Below are 21,635 nucleotides of genomic sequence, written 5' to 3' on the forward strand. Positions count from 1 at the left end.
AAGAGCAGTAACGAAATGGTCGGTTTTTACCTTTATAGCAAGTCAATGACGGGTTGGTAGGTTTCTTTCGGATTATTTTGTGAGTAAAAAATAAGGATCTTGCTAATATCTAACTGGATGACAAGGAGGATCCAGTGAAAACTGCACATAAATCATCATAGGTTAGTTGGTCCTAATTTCTAACGATATATTGCTCAAAAAGAGTAGAAACACGTACCCCCAGTGGTAGGGTAAAAGTATGTATTTCTTCAATTGTAGCTCCAGAAGACACTTCAATACATAGCCCTCGTTTTTTTTAAGTCGGCAGATTTCATCATTGTCGGGTTGACAAGATGTGGGTCGATGAATCCCACATGCATGATGCACTCCTTCCTGCATCTTTGTACCTCCATTCTACACAAGGAATAAGTTAAGAGATTCAATACAATGGTACAGAAATGTATATTGTGATTTATAGTATACGACACTTACAGAGTCCAACAACTCAAGATAGACACGTCGAGGGTATCATGCTGGTACAGTCGATACATTTCCTCAAAGAATATAAAAATACTGTCGTCTCCGTGGAGGAGATCTTGTTCCTTAACTTTGGCCTCGAAACTTTCCCTACCCTCCTTCAACTCATTCATGTACCACGCATGAAATTTCCAAAGTTGATATGTTAGTTTGGCCCACTCATTCGGTGCGACCAACAGTTCGCCCAGCTTAAATTACCATCTCTCGGCTGCTTTGGGTGCCACAGACTCGTTAAAAAATTGCTCTCTTGTCATATTGGCATTCTTAAGGAATCTTTCTAGTTGTTGTTCTTCCCGTACCTGGTCGATAGAAGCCTGCCTCAAGGATTTCTTTCCTTTGATACGCTCGTAGTCTGATTGACGCTTAGCCACAGCAGGTTTGCTCAGCGTCAAGAGAAAATTTTTTGTTTGCGACTCGTGGGTGGACGTGCCATCCCTACAATACAGTATTTTATCAACTGTACATGTTAAATTCACTACGTTGATTAATTAACAGAGGAAATCCACTGGATTATTACTAAAATTCATGACTTCAAAAATATACGCAATCCACATACTAGAAAATTAGAGCTAGATTTTAAGGACATTTTGCAAATACCCACCTAATTTTTTATTCTTTGGATGCCACTCGAATGACAGTTCTAGTGATATTTTTGTAATTTTTGAATGGCAATAACGGTTCAACAAGTGGAAAATTTGCAATTGTCCCTAGATTTTAATGTAGGCACCCAACTCTATTTACATGTGACTTTTAATCTACTCGTTAAATCATCTACAATGATAAAATTACGACCTTTCTCTAATTTATATGGATATTTGAGCTCTTGCTCATTCCAAATTTCAACACCAACTAACAACTACCTAAATTCAAACCTAGAACAATCTAGCAACTAAAATCCAACTAAGAATCAAATGTAGATCATCTCTATACATCTAACAATGACAAAGTTGCAAACTTTACCTAAATTAAATCTCAACTACATCTCTAAATCCATAACCATGGAACAAGCACCATCCATCATCAATCCTAGAGCAATCTACCAAGTAATCTATCCAAAAATGAAATATAGATCATCTCACTAACCTTAAAACAGTTGACTCCTCCAAATTTTGAAGGCTCCCACGCAAAAAAAAAAAATCTTGAATCGCCAAAAAAATGGCAAGGAGGCGTTGTAACACTGGGCTGCGGTGGCGGTGGCTCTATTCTGGGTCGAGACAGGGAAGAAGATGGGCTATATATACAGTAGGATGCTATCAGTGCCGGTTTAAAGAGAAACCAGCACTAAAACACCACTATCAGTGTCGGTTCTTAACTCCAGGCCCTCGATCACGGGTGAGAGTTTTAGAACCGGCACTGATACCACTTTCAGTACCGGTTCCTTTGAACTGGCACTGAAGGTGGCGGCTATTATGTGAGGTTCTGTAGTCATGTACAAGAGATTGATTCACATCAACTGCACCCTTGGATCCAATTGACCCCTCTGGAAAACAAAAACAACAGGTTGCTATTGAGCACCACACCACCAAAGCTTATGGTACTGTTTGAAGAATAATAGCATCACAGTCCACATAGTATGCACATAAGAAAAAAACTAAACAATGCCTCTGCAGCCATACCACCGCCCCTGGTCACCCATCATCAGCCAGACAGCCACTACTTGAACCCTCTTAGTGCTAATCAGGGAAAAGCTTCAATTCTAGCCGAGCGCATACGAACAAGCAATCTTCCAAATCTAAATGCTAACGTTTCTTTCAATTTGGGACCCTACTCACCACAACTTGGAGGGGGGATGGCGCTACTCACCACGGCTTGGAGGGGAGGGGGATGGCGCTACTCACCACGGCTTCGGCGGTCGGAGTCAGGGAGGAGGTGGTCGGAGTCGGGGGGAGCGCATGCCAGGGAGGAGGCGACTGATGTCGGGGTTTCGGCGGCTGGGGAGGAGCACGGGCCAGAGAGGAGAGCGACCGGAGTCAGGGCTTCGGCGGTCGGGGAGGAGCACGGGCCAGGGAGGAGCACGACTAGAGTCGGGGCTTAGGCTGCCGAGGTCGGGGGCTTCGGTGGTGCGGAGGAGAGGCAGCCGGATGCACGGGGGAGAGGCAGTCAGTGGAGTCTAGGGTTTCGGGGTCTCGCGCGTGCTATATATAAAAGTTCATTTCCACAGGCGGTTGACGTAACAAACCGCTTGCGAAAATGCATTTTCACAGGTGGATTTCTTTATAAACCGCCTGTGAAAATGCATTTACTTTGTATTTTTATTTTTATTATTTCCATGGAAAAATTCTTCTATTACAAATTCTATATGCATATATTTAAAACAATATATCATATTGTTGTATTACATATTTTTGTTACATGGCAATGTGTATACATTCATTTTAAATATGTTTTTGACAGGTCTATTGGACATTATCATTTTTTGTCACTTTTGGGAAAGCACATTGGAAATTAAGTTACATAACATGAAATGTCACATTAGAAATTAATTTACATAACATGAATGTCACATTGGAAACTAAGTTACATAACATGGCACTATTTACCTTGAACAGTTTTTCCTACACCATTAAGGCGCATGTAGGGCATCACAGATCTATCGGGGGTTGCTTCTACAAGTTTGATCTTTTATGGATCTCCGAAAGGCGGCACGTCATCGAACTGTTTGTATTCTTCATCATCCTCCACATTCTCAACTCCGATAATTCTTTGTTTTCCGGCAACAACTACGTGCTTCTTTTCATTTTGCGGGGTCGATTATATAGAAAATATGTGCAACGTGATCAGCGAGTACTCACGGGTCATCTTTGTGGCCTACAATACTGAGGTCGACAGTTGTGAACCCGTAGTTGTCCACCGCCACGCTATTTGTGTTTGATCCATTTGCACCAAAAGACAGGGATCTGTAGATTCACTCCATAGTCTAGTTCCCATATTTCATCTATGAACCCATAGTAGGTGATCTTTTCCTCCCTTGCTGTGTCATAGACTTCTATCTGAACCCCGCTGTTTTGGGCTATGCTCTTCTTTTCCTTTGGTTTGGTATAAACGTGTACCCATTAATGTCATACGCTTGCCATGACGTAACTAAACTTGATGGGCCACAAGCCAACATTTTCAATTTTTTTATCTACGGATTCACCATCTGGAAGGTTTTGGTTCTTGAACCATGTGGCGAAGTGACGCTTGTGCTCTTTCAAAATCCAACCATGTGAGCGGCCTTGGTTTTCTGTGTGAAGCTCATCCAGGTGTTGCTCGATGTACAACACCACTATCTAGAGTTGCTGCAAGATGGTGAAATGTGCTTCTTCCACTGCTTTGTAATCATGATTGATGAATCTTTTCTTTCCTTTGGTCCCTCTCCTAGACAACCTCCCCTCATGTCAAGATACAGGTACACCAATCGATTTAGCATATTTTATATAATCGATGCAACACTCAACGACTTCCTCGGTACTGTAGCCCTCGATCATGGAACCCTCTGGGTGAGCACGATTCCGTACATAGCCCTTGAGAATGCCCATGTACCGCTCAACGCATACATCTGATGTAAGAATACAGGGCCCAGTGCAATGATCTCATTCATGATGTGAACCAAGAGGTGTACCTGACATCAAAAAAGGATGAAGGGAAGCACATCTCAAGTTGGCATAGAGTCTCTACCAAGTGACTATGTAGAGCACCCGGTTTTTAAGCATCGATCACCTTTTGAGCAATTGCGTTAAAGAAGTGACACAACCGTGTGATGACCACCTTTATGTATCCTGGCTTGATACCCCTGATTGCAATAGGGAGCATTTGCATCATCATCACATGACAATCATGAGACTTCATGCCGATTAGCTTCAATTCTTTTATCGAGACTAGTTTCTTAATGTTAGATGAGTAACTAGTTGGGACTCTCACCCCATGTAAGCACTTGCACAGTGCCTTCTTCTCCTCAAGTGTCAGAGAGTAGCTAGCCGGGGGAAGACAATATTTCCCATTTGGTCTGTCTTCAGGGTGTAGCTTTGATCTGATTCCAAAATACACCAAGTCCTTACATGACTTGATTCCATCCTTTGTCTTGCCCGGTGTGTCCAGTAAGAGGCCAAGGATACTATCACACACATTCTTCTCAATGTGCATGACATCGATGCTGTGGCGAACATCCAAGTCCTTCCAGTAGGGCAAATACTTAAAGAAAATCAGCATCTTCTTCCACAGCATGCTGGTTGTCGTATCACTTTTCTTCCTTTTTACCCTTCGACTGCTTCCCAAAAACAACCTTGATGCTCCTGACCATTTCAAACACTAGTGCCCCACTGGGAGGTTTTGGGCCAGTACCTTGCTTAACCGTGTTGTTAAAATGTTTCTTCATCTTGCGGTATCTGTGAGTTCTGAGTAAGAACAGTTGGTGTCGCGTGTACACTACCTTCTGTGAGTACGGAAGGTATACAGACGCGATTTCATCCAAGCACACAACACATCCTTGCTTCCCTTTAACCTGTCCCGATAGGGAAAAAAGGGCGGGATTGTCATTGATGGTAACAAAAATCATGGCTTCAGCGTGAAGTACTATCGTCGTAACTCATCCCATACCCGGACCCCATCGTTCCACAGTTTCGCCATATCTTCCATCAGTGGTCCCAGAAACACATCTATATCATTGCTAGGTTGTTTCGGTCCTTGGATAAGATACTTATGTTTCATGCATAGCCATGACAGAAGGTTGTAGATGGCCAGGACTACTGGCCAAGTGCTATGTGAGGTGCTCATGTCATCGAAAGGATTCATTCCATCGGTACTCAACACAAATCTTACATTCCTTGGTTTTTCAGCGAAATCTGGATACATGGCATTGAACTTTCTCCATTTTCTAGCACCAGCGGGGTGTCGAAGCTTAGTTCCATCCTTCTTGCGCTTATCGAAATGCCAACGCATCAGTTCAGAGTCCCTAGGGTTCGAGTACAAACGCTGCAAGCGGGAGATCACTAGCAGGTACCACATCACCATGGCAGGACTTTTTCTCTTCTTCTCTACGTCAGAAGAAGTGTTTTTTTCGTGACGACCAGTAGTACTCTTCTTCTTCTTCTTCGCGTTGGCGGAAGCATCTTTGTCCTCACAATCATCATTCCCCTTGTACTGACTCGCATTGCACACTGGGCATCTATCGAAGGCTTCGTACTCTTTACGATAAAGGATACAGTGGTTCGGACACGCGTGTATTTTTTGCACATCCAATAACAATGGACATATATGCTTCTTCGCATGATAAGTGATGGTGGGCAAGGAGTTAGGCTTTGGAAGCATGTTTGCTAAGAGGCTCAACAGATCCAAGAAACTCTTGTCGGACCATCCATTTCTGGTCTTCAACCTTAGAAGTTCAAGCACCGAATGCAACACCATAAACTCCTTATCACAGCCCTTCGATTCCTCATACAAAAGTTCCTTCGATGCCTTCTGTAACGCCTCGCAATTATCTAAACCTCTCGTGTCCCTTAAAACATGCGGTTCTGTGTGGCGCAACATTTCCTCCAGATCGAAATCAGTATCATCATCCACCATAACATCAGTGTCGCCTTCGACTCCCTCATCATCACCATCTACTTGATCAGCAGTGATGTCATCGTTTGGTTTGCTTGTACATTGTTTACCGTGATTGTACCAACATGTGTAATCCTCGATAAAACCTCTCAAGATCAAGTGTGATTTGATTATGCTTCATTTGACCCATAATTTCTGGTTCTTGCAGTCAGAACATGGACAATATATTTCATTTATCTTCTTAGTCAAAGCGTCCTTCTCGGCGGCTTCAATAAAAGCAAAAAGTCCTTTAATGTATATTTCTCCATGTCTTGGCGCATCGTACATCCATGCTTTGTCCATCTTTAACTTCAACCACAGAATTAGATACATAAATTAATTAATTAATAATAAGATCAATTTTAAAAAGATTTTTTTAAAAAAAACATAGAAAAAATTGGGCATGTTATGATTATAATATGTCTACACAATTGAATCTACATTGGCGCAAATTTATGGTTCAAAACAATATGGATTCATTACTCTCTTTCCCTCTACATCTAGATCTAGATCTAGATCCAAAAAAATCCCCATTCATGATGAAACCTCATAGAGGCTTAAAAACATCAAATTGAAGCTACAATTTTGACATATAATGCTAGAATCATGTGAATCTACACAATAGAATCAACATTTCCACAAATTTTATCTAATTTAAGGATCTAAATGGCTAGAACCATGAGCACTTTAGAACATTTTCAAACCCTAAATAAGCTATAAATATAAAACTATACTTCACAAAGATGCTACCTATGGATGAGATACTCTTACCTTAGATGTATCCTCCAAGGAATTCAAAAACAAAACCTTCCCCCTTTGTTTTCAAAATTCACGTCCACCACTTGAGCTGCACTCTTCGAACAACAATGAGCTCGGTCTGAATCGAGCTCTCTACGGGAGGCACTATTTATGGGATATTTCCACAGACAATTCTTAATGTGAACTGCCTATGAAAACTAGTTTCTACAGACGATTCTCATAAGAAACCGCTTATGAAAATAGCTCCATTTCTACATACAGTTCATATAAGGAACCGCTTGTGAAAATATTTGTTTTGACAGGCGGTTCCTTATGTGAACCGCCTATAGAAAATGGAGCAATTTTCACAGGCGGTCTACAACCTCACAGGGCCCGAGCCAAGTACTCAGACGGTTTGTCATATGAACCGCCTGTAAAAATGAACAGTAGGTGTCTCGAAAAATAGCTTTTGTGGTAGTGATTTGAGCATGTGGTATGATGAGATGTATGATTTGGAAAGTGGTAGTCTTGCTCAAATCTAAGGACCGGTTCATGGGGTGATCTTTCTGTGTTTATAATACAACCACAAGCCTGGAATGGGATGGGCCTAGCCAAGTAATTTGCTTACTCTCAGCATAGTGTAGATCAGATAGAAGAGCGATGAATGGATGATGTCTTGGGATCCGAAAGGCGCAAGAGGGGGCTTCCGTTGTTGAGGTGAAATCACACAACTGTGAAACCTTAGCGGGTAGACATGAGCTGAGAGGGGGCATTGTAAAGGCTTTGTAGTGGATTCCTAGAGCACACCTCAATAGTGTGTAAGAGTTATCCGTTGGCCAATGGATGCTCGGCAAAACGGGATGATACATCTTGTGGGTAAAGTACAACCTCTGCAGAGTTAAAACTGAATATTCAGCAGTGCTCATGATCATGAGCGGGACTGAAAATCTACCCTAGTTATAACCGGAAGTTTTGGTTAGTCAGGTCAACTATGATGGTAGGAATCATAGTTGAGGGTGGTTAACCATAGTGGTGGGAACTATGATTGAGGGTTCAACCTTAGTGGATGGAACTTTGGTTGAGGTGTTGGTTAGTGGGTAAAGTCAAGATGGATGGAGATATTGGGGTGGTTGTTTATTCACTTAATTATATTTGTTTTTCAAATGTTTTTACTTAAATGTTGATTTATGCAAGTGAGCCATATAGCCTTATCCTTGTCAAGCCTTCATATGCATACTATTCCTTCACAACTTGCTGAGTACGACAAATGCTCACTCTTGCTATCCTCAAACACTCAGTTGGAGAAGGTATTGAGGAGTATACTGAAGGTGGATCGTTCTAAGATACTTTCCATGTCGATGATGCATGTGGGAGAGTCGTAAAGGATTAGAGTTTTCGTAGTTCATTTAGTTCCGCTGCAGTTTATTTGGTTCTTCGACCATTGAGGGTCTCTTTTGTAAGACGGTTAATTCGATTAAGTATGGATATTGTAATGATTATCATCAATGAAGTCACTATGTGTTGAACTGATTCCTGGGCTCAGCATATATAGATGAGATTGGTTTGTTTCTTGAACCGGTCTTGACACTATCCCAATAGGCGGGTTGGTTGAAGGGTATGGGAGAGAGATTAGGGGAAGGAGATGGTGGCGGAGAGTGCGGCTAGCTCTTAGATTGGGTTTAGCTCAGTGCACACGCTACCGAACCAAACTTTTTAAGCACTACAACAGAATTGGTCATCCGCACTGAGTCATCAGTACTGGTTAATACGATTGTCACTGTCGGTTCGTAAGGAAATCAGTATTAGTGCTGGTTTTAAAAAATAACCATCACTGATAAGTTATTATAAGTGCTTTTCATACTAAAAAATGGCACTGATACTATCAGTGTCGGTTTTCAATTCGAACTAACATTGATGAGAGGATCAACCCTGAAATTTTCATTGAATCAGTTTCTGGCTGACCTCATGTCCACTCACAACTCGCCTCTCTCCACCTTATCTACCCCGCGCATTCTCTCCCTCACCTCCTCTCTCTCTCTCCATCTTATCTCTTACCCCGCCGCCATCCTCCTCCTCCCTCACCAGCCTCTCTCTCTACCTCATCCCCTCAGTGGACTCATCCACCTAGCCTCCCCCATCGGCCCCTCTCTCCCTCATCCCCTCACCGGCCTCCTCCTCCCAGCCAGCAACTACACCCCTTGCGAGATCCACGGCGGGACATGGATCTCACTAGGGTATGAAAATCCATGCACCAATAGCGGTGGGGATCAAGAGGCAGCGAGCAGTGGTGATCAGATGGATGAGGCAGGGCCGCCTCGACGCCGTTGCAATCATCGCCATCACCCATCGTGTAGCAAAGCAGCATTCTCCGCCCTATCCACTCGCTGCATCCCCGTGAAGGGCGTCACACCACAACCCCGCGTGTCGCACTCGCCGTGGCCCGCATTTCTGTGGCGGCGGCGACCTTCGTGCCCCATGGTTTCTGTGGTAGTGACCTTCGTGCCCCGCATTTCTGTGGCAACGACGGCTTTCGTGCCCCGTGGTTTCTGTGGCGGTGGCCTTCGTGCCCCGTGTTTTCTTTGTGCAGGACAGAGCAAGGGTCTGTCGATGAGAGTCCTCGACAAGCTGAGGTGCTGGATCCACGACGACGACGCTCGAGTGAGGGCCTAGGATCCGCAACAGTGGTGTCCTAGGCGAGCGATGATCAGCAGCGGCGGGGGTCCAGAGGCGACGATGAGCTCCATCATGTGGGGCCGACAGTGGGCTCGTTTGCCTGGCATTTTGCTTTGTTTTGTTTTCTGACAAACCTCATCAGTGGTGGTTGTTAAGCCAGCACTGATAGTCTCCGACTATAAGTGCCTCTTATGGAGTACCGGTTCCAAAACCGACACTGATGAGGTTTTGGAACTGACATTGCTGACCTGTTTTGGTGTAGTGACAGTGTCGGAGGGTTAACTCCTGTCGCAGGGATCCTGAGGGACCCCTTTTTAGAGATTCGGCTGGGGGGACGATCCTGAATATGTTCGCCGGAGAAATAAATAGGTATGAATGCGATGGCCGGTGGGATGAAATGATCTAATGCGGAACAGAGTAAATGCGCTGGTGTTTAGACAGGTTCGGGCTGCACGGAGGCGTAACACCCTACTCCTGTATGGATACTATAAATGCCTTGAGAATGTCCCTCAAGGATGTTGCTGGTTACAAGAATGTTATCTATCTTAGAGCCTGGGGCTCCTTGTTCTTCGGTCTGCTCTTCTCTTCGCTACCTTGAAAACTTCTCAGGGATCGTCTAACTTGTCGAGCTTGCTTAGAGATTTCAAAGCTTCAAAAACTTAGCGATTGATTCACCTCTGAGCGTGCGCCCCGTGTGTCCGTGCTACCGGCGGCTTTAAATACCCGCCGGCAGTAGCGTACCCCGAACGGGAGGGGGGCACGAGTTCTGAGACACCATAAATGGAAAGGGCGTCATCATAGCCTCTGCGCGAAGTGACCGGGGGTGGAAAATGCGTCCCACGCCCGGTCATCCGTCACCATAAATGCACTGGCAACGGGCGCTGTGGAGAGGGCCCACCGGGTAGCCGCGGAGCGGCCTGGCGTGCCCGCCCTGTCTTGTTCTCCTGCCATAGCAGCGCGGCAGACAGAACGCCTCGGCCCTTACAACGTTATCCCGAGACGGGCCAGATGGCACGAGATGGGACTCGTGCATTCAATGACCCCACGCCATTCTGCCAGAATGTGGCAGGAACTGACACCGAGCGTGGCGGGAACAGTTGAAGGTGACAGGCCACGCGCGCTCTTTAAATGCGGCCTTGGGCCTTTGACTGGCTGACACATCATCAGTGGGCCCCTCTGGGGCCACTATCGGGGGGTTTCTCTGAGTTGTCGGGGAACCGAGTGCTCGGGGGTCACTGCTCATCTCCTCGAGCACTCTCTCCCGGGAATGCCCTTTCTTGATCCTCGGGGAACCGAGTGCTCGGGGGTACTGTTTACCTCCCCGAGCACTCTCTCCCGGCACGCTTGTATGGATCCTCGGGGGACCGAGTGCTCGGGGGCCGCTGTACGCAGCCCCGAGCACTCTCTCCCGGAGCTTCCTTCTGTGGGTCCTCGGGATACTTGGGTGCCCAGGGGGCCACCGCTCGTGACCCCGGGCACATTTCTCTTGGTACTTAGCTTTCCTGATTGTCGGGGGACTCGGGTGCTCGGGGGCCACCGTATACCTTCCCGAGCACTTTCTTCCCGGCACTTAGACTTCGTAGATCATCGGGGAACTTGGGTACTCGGGGACCACTGACTGTGGCCCCGAGCGCCCTCTCCCGTGACTTAATCTTTTTTACCTCGCGGAGGAGACTCCGCGGGATGGCGCCACGTGACGGATTGCTAGCATGGCCTTAAGATTCGGGGACCCCCGGTTCCTGATTCACCGACAGACGGCCACCGGCACGGCCAGTATTGCTGGTCCCGTTTTTTTTCAACACGTTAAAAAAACCCAGCTTTAAAAGTGGTGCGAAATTTGACTCTAATTTGGTGAAAAATCAATGAAGTCACAGGATTATCCAAATACCACTAAACTTTATCCCGCACTCATACCCCTGGCCGGTAGGATAAAATGAGTTTATTGCAAGCATGCTATCTTATTCCGTGCATTGTTGGGGAGCAGTGTTTGGCTGAATTCTTTTTCTAGCTACACGAGTTTGGAGGGGAACAATAGTGTGAGCCGGGAGCAAAGTGTTTGCTTTGAATATTTACAATAGGTAATGCACGAGAAACAATTTTGTTACAGGGTGTAGATGTATGTCGAGATCACCTAAGTTTTCTCTTCCATACGAGTTTAGATGTCCATTTCTTTTTAGATACATCTACAAGCTGCATGCACATGTTTTAGACTTATAGCATGCACTTTTTTTAAAAAAAAATCTAAACATGAGCATTTTATTCTATAAAAAAAGTCGCCTAGGTTGGTCTAGTTTCTTGAAACAATTTTGTCACGGCATCTTTAGAGAAAAATACCAATTGCCGGAAACGGCAGAATTCTTTACCAACTACGAAAAAGCGGAAACTAAGATCGGGCTGGGAGGCACAAGCCGCCTCCAACTAGCTTCTTCTGTAAGGTGGTTTTTATCCGAGCCAAAGCTACGCTAAATGGACCAAATACCTTTCCGTTAACGCAAGCAGAAGCTGTGTTTTGGGCGGGGAGGAGAGGAGGGACAATACATTTTGAGTTAGCACTCTGACCCAGTTCATCTTTGACATACAGCGTGAAGGGTACTAATATGTCACAGTCATATACACTCTGATAACATATGCATTTCTTTACAAATTCTCAGGCATATACTGCCTAATGACACTTAATTTACAGCTTCCTCTTCGACAGTACCGGTCCTCACATAACCTCAATCCTCAACAATGTTACCAGACATCTCAAGCCAAATCCCCCTGAACACCTCCATGATAACTCCATGGTACTCCCTCGAGTTGAGTGACAAGTAGCACTCCATGAGTTCCTGCAGATCCTCCGGCGCGTGCACGTCGTTCTCGACGATCATCTCCACCATGCTGTCTCTGAAGTCCTTGGGCGGGTCCGTCGACGCCTTCACGACGGCGAAGCTCCTCCTCGCGACGCTTCTCCTGCGACTAGAACTTGTAGTACTGAACCTATCACCACTGGGAACATGCAAACTTCTGCTCCTCAGCCTCGGTGAGCTCGGGCACGTACCGCTTGTGATCGCGCTATGAGCACTTGTTGATCCGGTTGGCGCTGGCCTGGTGCGAATCGGACGTAGTTGCAAGTCCTGGAATTCGTGGTCGGCTTCGATGATGATAGTGCTTGCTCTCGACGTTGGCATGTGATGGTGGTGGTGACGATGGTGATCTCTGGGGAATTGGATGTCTGATGCTTTTGTATTGAGCTGGAGATGAGAGGAGCGTAGCTTCTTCTCAAGTGACATTTGCTTTGTGTTTAGGTTGGGGTAGAATCGACGTGGTGATAATGGAAGGGGCTTGGGAGTGGTGGTTCCGTTGTAATAGTGGCTTGATGGTCTCTTGGCGGCTCTTGTGGTTCCAGTGTTTCTTTGGCTTGGTGTCCTGGGTCTCTTCATGTCCCTCAGCCTGTAGAACCAAGAGTTTGGCATGAGATGGGACAGTCTGAACCTTTGATGGTTGCTCATCTCTCTCTCTCCCCCTCCCTCCCTCCCTCCCTCGCTCTCTCTCTCTCTCTCTCTCTCTCTCTCTCTCTCTCTCTCTCTCTCTCAATGAGCAGCAGGGAGCATTACATAAGACTAGGAGGGGAGGGGTATCTATCTTGTAAGGGTGGCAATGGCAAGTGGATGTGAGCAGAAGAATATGAGATGATGAAATTCGTTATACGCACACGCTGCAAGTTGGTAGATTAAGAAATAAGCCTAAAGTTAACAGGTGTACCATACGGTACCATTTGAGTAGCAAGTCTCACCAAAATTAATTCAAAGTTATCAGGAGCCTTAGAAACATTTTCAGCATCGTACAAAGTTTCGTCATTATGACTTTGCTGTTGCAATGATGTGCATACTTCTTCAGGAGTTATGAAACAGAACGAGTACACTTTGACAAACAGTAGAAAGTTCTTTTTTTTAGCTTCAAAGTGTTGATAGAATTAAGTGCGGGCCAGATGGTACCGGTTGTTTGATATACAAGAAAAAGAAAAGAGATATGCTTGTTTATGAGCTGGGCAACTTATGTAATGCTATATAATTGATTGAAGGTTGCACTTTGTGCTCATAAATCAAGCTCTACTGCTCATTACCCTTCCTTTTTAGAGCATTGTCATGAGGGCATAAGCCTTTTGCTTTAGTAATGACTTTACAGCAAAGCCCAAGAATATTCCCTCACTTTTGTAAATAAAACTACTATGTGGCATTGTGAAGAACTTTGTTTAGCTGTAGGGCATATCCTTGATTTTCTTTACCATTTAAATAAATGTAAATCAACAGTTTAATGTGTTTGTTAAGATCGGTTGAAGGGTTCAAGCTCATAAGATCAATGTAGACTAAGGGTTCTTAATCAGTTTCATAAATCTCATTTAATGTCGCAGAAAAACTCTAGCTCAACAAACTACACTCTAGCTTAGCTCAATTCAGCCTTGATCGAGCTTGGATTGAATGATAATCGAGCTGAATCAAGCCGATTGTCGAAGCTTGTTGAACTTAAAAGCTAAGATCCAGCAATGCAGTTAGGCTTGTTATCACTGGACTTAGATGGCTGATATTACTCAAGCACACTTCCTACATCCGAGAGATTTGAGGTGGCCGTGTGAACACGCCACCGTTGGCTTGGGGTTGGTAGCGGAGAGTGTAAAAATAGAGTGGTTAGTGCGATAGAGGTGGCGGGTGTGGATCCGGCGGTAGGAACATTGCCGGAGATGGCTACGGGCGGGCGGGAGGTGGGGGCACGGCGAGGTAGGGCAGGATGGGTGCAGGCGTGAGGTTGAAGACGGGTGTGGGTGCGGGCACGGGTGTGGGCGTGAGGCATGAGCCGTTCGATGTATCTGATTTTTTATTTTTAAATTTCAGGTGTCTAAAGAATAGGATCACCCTTACTCAAGCTTACTCCAACTAAGCTCAAGGTTATTTGCTAGATCTGATGTCTATCTCCGAAGTCACATGTATTTTTCTATTACCGAGCTTACCCTAGCCGAGCTTGGAAGCATCTATGAGCTTGAAACCCATCCTAAGCTCTCTGGAGCAGGCACGAGCTTGAACCTACTTAGAATCACTCAAGCTTGACTCTTGTATGGTCTGGTGGTACCATACAAGATAAATGTGACGTTAGTAGAGTGTACGACTGATGTGAGTACAAATTGTCTTAGGTAACACATTATGACTTTGCTTACATTGCTTGATAGTGCTCTCCTAAAAACCATGTTGCACAATTCTTGAAGTAGCATTATTAGTAAAACGCAGTAAGTTGTTAAATTCAGAACCTCGACGATGTGTGATTTTCACCTTTCAGAGAGAATTGCGCAACACCTCCTTCATTCTACAAAATTCACCTTAATTCATGCTTGTAATCATTGTCTATGTCATTAGCTGCACCGAGGAGCACACCGGTGCATTAGTTGCATGAGATAATAGGTCTTCTAGTTCATATGGGATAATGGAGTGGTCATCAAAGAACAAGCGAGGAATGAGTGCACACCGGTAATAGAAGGAAGTAGAGATGGAGGCAGCTAGCCATCAACTCGAGGTTGAGATCGGGAAAAGCTTCCGCTACTATTGCTACGAAGAAATCAAATTATCCTTAATAGATAGGACACACTACCTTAGAAATCTATACTAGTGATGAACAATAGTGTTTTCCCTATCACACTTAACATATCACTAATAATATGGACTCATCAGTGACGGATCTGAATCTGTCACTAATGACATATATTAGTGACAGGTCTGGATCTAACCCGTCACTAATAACTGCACATTAGTGATAAGTTTGGACCTGATCCATTACTAATGATATACATTAGTGACGGGTTTAAACTCGATCCGCCACTAATATGTGTTTAAAATAAATAAATAAAAATAAAAATATCCAAATCAAATCTAGATCCAAAATATAAGTTTATATTTACATGCACGCTAAGTTTAAAACCTTAAAATACATCATGACTCTAACAGGCAGTGCCGTGTGACTCAAAATATATATTTATATGCACATTAAGAGTAGGCGATTCTTAGGAACTTGTCAAAACTTTCCTTCCATAAAACCCTGAAAAATAAATACAAAACAAATACTGAATATCAGCAACAATTTTTGTTAGCTCTCGAAAGTGCCAACCTTACCATTCACGGACCCTCATGGCATAAGTATTAAGCTCCTTGTCAAGATCATCCAACAATCCAATTGCCTGAATGATCATTGTATCAACCTGTAGAACAGGAGATGGTCACAAATTTGGTGTATAGTTACTTGCACACATGGAAAAAAATGAAGTAATCGGAACGAGTATAACCAGAGCACTTGCACACTAATACGATGTCACTAATATTGATTTCTTACGTAGGCGATGGCTGCTTTGTTTCAATTTCTGTTCGTTGGTGCCTGGGTTAAGAATATTACGGCGCACAAAGGCTCTCGTGTCATTCTTTTGGTAGGAAAATATTGAGACATAGCTGCCGATTAAGAAATTATATTAATTTGTGGCACAAAAAGTAATTAAAAGTTACACTAAGGCATTTCATCTCAGCCGAAGCATGCAACGGGTCAGGGGATAAGATTAAAATACACAAAGGCATCAACAAATGCAAAACGGGGTAGCTATTAATTAGGAACTGTTGCTTTACTTTTATAAGCAGTGTAAATGAGGTTCAGAAAGATAATATACTCCATCTGATCCTAAATACAAGTCTTTTGGGCACATCGGTTCAGTTTTTAATGTAGCACTTTAACTAATAATATCTTTAAAAATATAATATTTCAAATAAAAAGATTTATATGTTATAAAAATATTAATTTATTAACATTAACCTTATGTTGTCAATCTATATGATTTTGTAGTTATTGATGGTCCACACTGAAAATGTTTGACTTGAAGAAAATCTAAATGGACTTGTATTTATAAGCAGAGGAAGTAAGTACATAGCTAGAAGAAGGCCTATCATGGAATGCAAGCAAGCATAAAGCGCCCTGGGCTCTGTTTAAAATGCTGCATTTGGTAGCCACCGGTGCCAGTTACCATGGCATACCTACATCCACATTAATGGGTAGAATATGTGTAGGTTTGCATTTCATTTGCATGTTCATGTACTGTATGGTGTCTTGTCTCAACGGGGGATAATCTTTATCTTTGATGTTTGCATTGTTAAAGAGGGAGAAAATATGCATTAATCCACAAAGAAAATCTTGCATAATGTAAAGGGGGAGAAAATCTATAATAAAAATTATGCATTCATCAAGGGGAGCATGAATCATATGCATTTGAGCCTTTGAGGTTTTTGGTTTGCCTCTATTTTTTCCGAGCTTTTGCAATTTTTCTTATGCCAAGTGACAAGCTTTGCTCTTTCTCGAGTTTTTTTCACTTGGATGAATTTCTTGTGCCTTCTTCAAACTATTCTTTGCTGTTTGTGATGTTGCAAATGCACTTATCAAGGGGGAGATTGAGAAACCAAGTGGATAAGTGCCTTAGTTTAGTTGTGACGAGTCATTGATACTGTTGGATTTGAGTTGATCTTGGTTGGCTTGAGCTTGTATTTGTATGTATTTGTGTATGGTTAACCAAAGTTGGAGTGCAGGATGGTTTTGGTGTGAGTAAAGGGAATTTGTTCTCACTGGATTATCCGGTGTGAGATATTTTTATCTCACAGGATGTTTCGGCGATGAGGTGCAAGCGAATGCTGGACCATTTGGCTTCGGAGGCTGAAATTCACATGTGCATCGGATGATTCGGTGTGATAAGTTGTGAACAGCAGAGTAACTCAACGGAAGGTCTGATTTTGAGTGGATTTCAACACCGGAGCATTTAATAGAAATGCATATTTTCAGTGCCAGAGCTGGCCTACACACCAGATGGTCTGGTGTGTATACCGAAGGAACCCCAGTGAACATCGGAGTTCTTTCCAGAGGGTGTCCAGAGTCATGTACACCCCGGATGGTCTGATGATTGTACTGGTGTGAGTACTAGACCATCCGGTGTTCACATTTTTGTTGTGACGGTCTTTTTTCAACAGACACTTGATTTGAACTAACTTGTGATGAAGTTATATGTGTTTAGATATACATGTTTGCTTGTCTCATGATGTGTAGGTGATGGATGCAACTTGGCGAATGATAGCGGGATGATTGGGGCAAAGCAGGATGCTTGGTGCCAAACGATCGAAGAGGCTGGGTGAAGTAGATGGTGATTCTAGCTGTGCACATGAAGGTCAAGAATGTTTGGAAGGAATAATGAAGACGGTGTGTTGACAAAGTCAAGCGAATGAGATGCCGATGCAAGTGACAAGACGATCCAAGGGATCGGGAGTAGGAGATACTTGCCGGTGGTCAAGATCGCAAGATGGAGTACACGCGTCGACATCGAAGCACCTGCTTGAGGCCAAGCAAGTGGCGGCTAGTCACACTTTAAAAAGCATACTAGGGTTTCACGGTTTGGTCACAAAATTGTGGGAGGACTGGAGGGTCACATGGCATCATCGCAAATCTTGCGTCAAGGTGAAGCTAAGTTGTGAAAAAGCTGTGACCGTTCGATGGACGAAGCGAAAAATGGACCAAAATACCCCGGTGATAGGTAGGAGTGCATTACCGGTGAGGGGTATTTTGGAAACAAGAAAACTTACGGGCTAAAGCACCTCCCTAGGCCTATAAATAGAGTGGTAGGGTTGTAGAGAGAAGGTGAGCCAACCATTTGAGAGCCTAGTGATAGGTTTTGGAGGAGATGAGAGGATAGGTAGAGCCTTTGTAATATGCTAAAGTTTTTGTGAGAGAAACAACTTTGTAATATGAGGGCTGACCTGTGTGCTTAATGAAGTTTATTTTCTCGCAAGAGCTTGTGTTCATCTCATTCTAGTCTTTTTCTTTTGGTTCCCTTGCAAGTTTGCAAGTTTTCCTTTTTCGGTTATGATTTTCTTTTTCTTTTTGAGTTGCAGTTTTTTCCATCTTCGTGAAGTAATTCTTCTTGTTGCAAGAGGCATAAACGTTCATATACTCATGAATTTGAGAGGGTGTTGAATCCCCTTGCCTCTAGATTATCAACTTGGAGAGTTTCTCCTTTCGGTGAGTGTCTTTTTGCTTTTTCTTCATTCAAGTTTCAATCTTTTGTGCATAAAGATACATGGAATGATATTGAATAGAGCTTATGGTTCACATTCCATGCGTGGAGTAATGTTGCCTTGGACCCTTCTTTCTCGCTTTGTCTCTCTAAAGTTTATGCTTCCATTTGTGCATTTTTGAGGGGCGTAGGCGTAGGCCATCTATTTCGCAAGAAATATATAAGGCGCCTATTCACCCCTCTCTAGTTGCCTATCTCCGTCCTACAATTGGTATCAGAACTAGTTTGATCACCTTTTGATCTTAACCAGCTTTGTGATCTGTAGGCGATATGAAAAGAAGTGGGAAGATTCTGTTGTTCGATGGAAGAGACTTTTCGTACTCGAAGGTGCGCATGGAGTCTGATCTTCTAAGCCAAGGAAGTGCAATATGAGAAGTAGTTGATTCCAACTATGAGATCCCTACTACTCGCACGACTTAGGTTCAAATCGAACAATATGAGTCCAATAGTAAGACCAGAAATATTTTGTTCACTAGCCTGAGTTGGAATGAGTTTGACAGGGTTCAACACCTTTGTACTACCCAAAAGATCTGGACTACTTTGAGTGTCTTCCATGAAGGTAATAACCAGATTAAGGCTAGATGCCAAAGTACCTACAACTAAGAATACCAAATGTTTATGCAAGGGCCCAGTGAATCTTTGGATGTAATATTTGCTCGTTTCGATGGACTGAGCAACCTTAGATCCACTGGTGTTTTGCCCTACTCTGACCACGATATAGCGATCAAACTTCTTTATTCTCTTGACCACAACATATGGGAAGTTAAGATCTCGAGCATTGAAGAGTCACCAAGTTACAACACGTTAACTTGTGATAAACTCTTCATCAAGCTCAAGTCCATCGAGATAGCCAAGGTGGCTCGGATAGGCCTCATAAACCCCTTCTCTTAGAACATGGCATCAGTTTTTGACCTAATGGTGACAATCAGGCTGGAGCTAGCAAGTCTTGTGCTAACACTTCATCGAGTGGCTTTACTTTGTCTTCCTTGATTTCTATCATAGAGGAGCAGGTGGATGCACTAGATGATGAGGTCCTTGATCTCATTGTGAAGAAGTTAACCCACTTTTTACAATAACAGAAGAGACCGGAGGAGAGGGAGCTCCCGTGCTTGGTTTGAGTGTGGTGATATCACTCACTTTAAGGTGGATTGCCCCAAGCTAAAGAAGAGGGAGGACTGTGACTACGACTTTGATAAGCACAAGAAGAAGAAAAAGAAGCCCTTCTTCAAGAAGAATCGCGATAAGATGGCCAAGAAGGAGGCCAGAGCGGCTTCTAGGGTGTTCATGGTGACTCTCAGCAACATCGACACCTTTTCAAGTGAGGAGGAGAGCTTGGAGGAGGAGGAACCGCAAGTGAAGAACAAGAAAAGGCCAAGGACTTCACATGACTCTGCTTCATGACGAACAACAACAACGACAACGATCCCGAGCTTGATCCCTCCAAGGTATTACCTTCCTACGAGCAGCTTTCCATTCAAGTCGATATATTGAATGATGCTCTCATTAGCCAGGATAGGTTACTTAAGAAAGTTGTGCGTGAGTTGAAAGAGCTTAGGCCTAAGTATGAGTCTGTTTGTTTCGAGCTTGAGTTGCTTAGGTCTAGGGCCAAGGTTGAGGATAAGGATTGTGAGGGTTACTTGGTTGTCATAAGTGAGATTTCCGAGCTTCAAACTATGCATGCTCAAGTCACCAATCGGCTTGAGACTGCCGAGAAGAAGCTCCTTTAGAAGGAGTCTAGACCTACTCTCTTAGGCGCTTGCAAGAATTGTCCAGTGCTCTCAAAGGATGTTGATGTGAAAGACAAGCGCATAAAAGAGCTAGAGTCTAGATTGGAGAGTGTTGAGAGTTCTACAGATATGCAGTCAAGTGTCCCACCTGTATGATCCTTAAGGACAAGCTTAGTTGGGTTAGAAGACAAGTTGAAAAGCTCATGGCTGAGAATGAGTACCTCCTTTCTCTTATGGAGAAGTGCTCAGAAGGCAAGGACAAAATGAATTTGAACTTGGCCAAGACCAAGATGTGTGCTGATAAGGCTGGATTAGCTTTGGGTTTAGACTTTGAGAGAGTTGCTTACACCAGTTCTAGTAAAACTATTTTCACCTCACCCACTACCCTAGAGTCGGAGAAAGCCAAGATCAATGCCTCACAATCCATGCTAGAGAAGAACAAGCCTACACCTCAACCTACAAAGAAGAAACCCACACCCAAGAGAGATCCACAGCCTAAGATGAGGGAACCTGTGAGAGAGCCCAGGGTGACCGACAGTCGAGCTCTCGAGAGACTTTACCATTGCACCTACTGTCAAAGGAAAGGTCACTTGGTTGGGTTTCTCTTTCACCGTAGAAGAGACGAGCGGTGTGAATGCGAGTCGAGTACCCATGATAAGTACCACCCCTCTGTTGGTGTACATGAGCCTTTTCCCAGCTCCTACCCACAAGTTTCTAGCACTTTTCAATCTTTCTCTAGAGACATTGCTCGGTGTGGATTTTACCAAGACTCATGTGGTTTTGGTCCACATGTAAGAGGCTTTGAGTCTTAGTACTTAGGCATTTTCATCATCGTGATACTCGCCCCAAGCGTGTTGGTGTTAAGTTGCATGCACCTACTATTTCTGCTTCAGGGAAGATGACCCAATACTAGATTCCCAGGAGGTTCTTGACTAACCCCAATACTGAGCTATTTACCTTCTATTCTTCTCACATATAGGTGGTAGGCGGAGGCCTGGAGAACAAGTGACTCATCGACTCTAGCTGGTCACGTCACATGACCGAAGATTCATCATAGTTCCCCAACCTCACCCCAATAAAGCATCACGAGTACATCACATTAGAGAATGATAAAAAAGGTAGAGTGAAGGCTAAAGGAATGATAAAGGTAACTGAGAGTTTCACTCTCAAAGATGTGACTTTAGTTGAGCATCTGGGATATAACTTGCTTTCTATATCTCAGTTGCTTGATGAGGACCTGGATGGTTCAAGCGTGATACTTCTCGAGTTCTTGATTCTTTTAGCGCTTTGATTTGCAAGATTTC

The 21,635-nt window shown here is 43.9% G+C and overlaps 2 protein-coding genes across 2 annotated transcripts in view; both read right to left on the minus strand.

Moving 5' to 3' along the window:
* Positions 1–12,170: 12,170 nt before the first annotated feature.
* Positions 12,171–12,996, minus strand: LOC133885581 (transcription repressor OFP1-like). The gene has a single exon (XM_062325309.1). The coding sequence runs from the start codon at positions 12,975–12,977 to the stop codon at positions 12,204–12,206; it is 774 nt and encodes a 257-aa protein (XP_062181293.1). The 5' UTR covers positions 12,978–12,996; the 3' UTR covers positions 12,171–12,203.
* Positions 12,997–15,384: 2,388 nt separating this feature from the next.
* LOC133884273 (uncharacterized) overlaps positions 15,385–21,635 on the minus strand; it is a 30,816-nt gene continuing 24,565 nt past the window's right edge. The window contains exons 2-3 of the mRNA XM_062323626.1: positions 15,624–15,709; positions 15,385–15,549 (exon numbers count right to left, since the gene is read on the minus strand). Coding sequence (XP_062179610.1) covers positions 15,498–15,549; positions 15,624–15,709 — 138 coding nt within the window. The 3' untranslated portion in view covers positions 15,385–15,497. The remainder of the gene's footprint in view (positions 15,550–15,623; positions 15,710–21,635) is intronic.

Source organism: Phragmites australis, chromosome 11 (assembly GCF_958298935.1).
Source record: "Phragmites australis chromosome 11, lpPhrAust1.1, whole genome shotgun sequence".
NCBI classification, from domain to species: Eukaryota; Viridiplantae; Streptophyta; class Magnoliopsida; order Poales; family Poaceae; genus Phragmites; species Phragmites australis.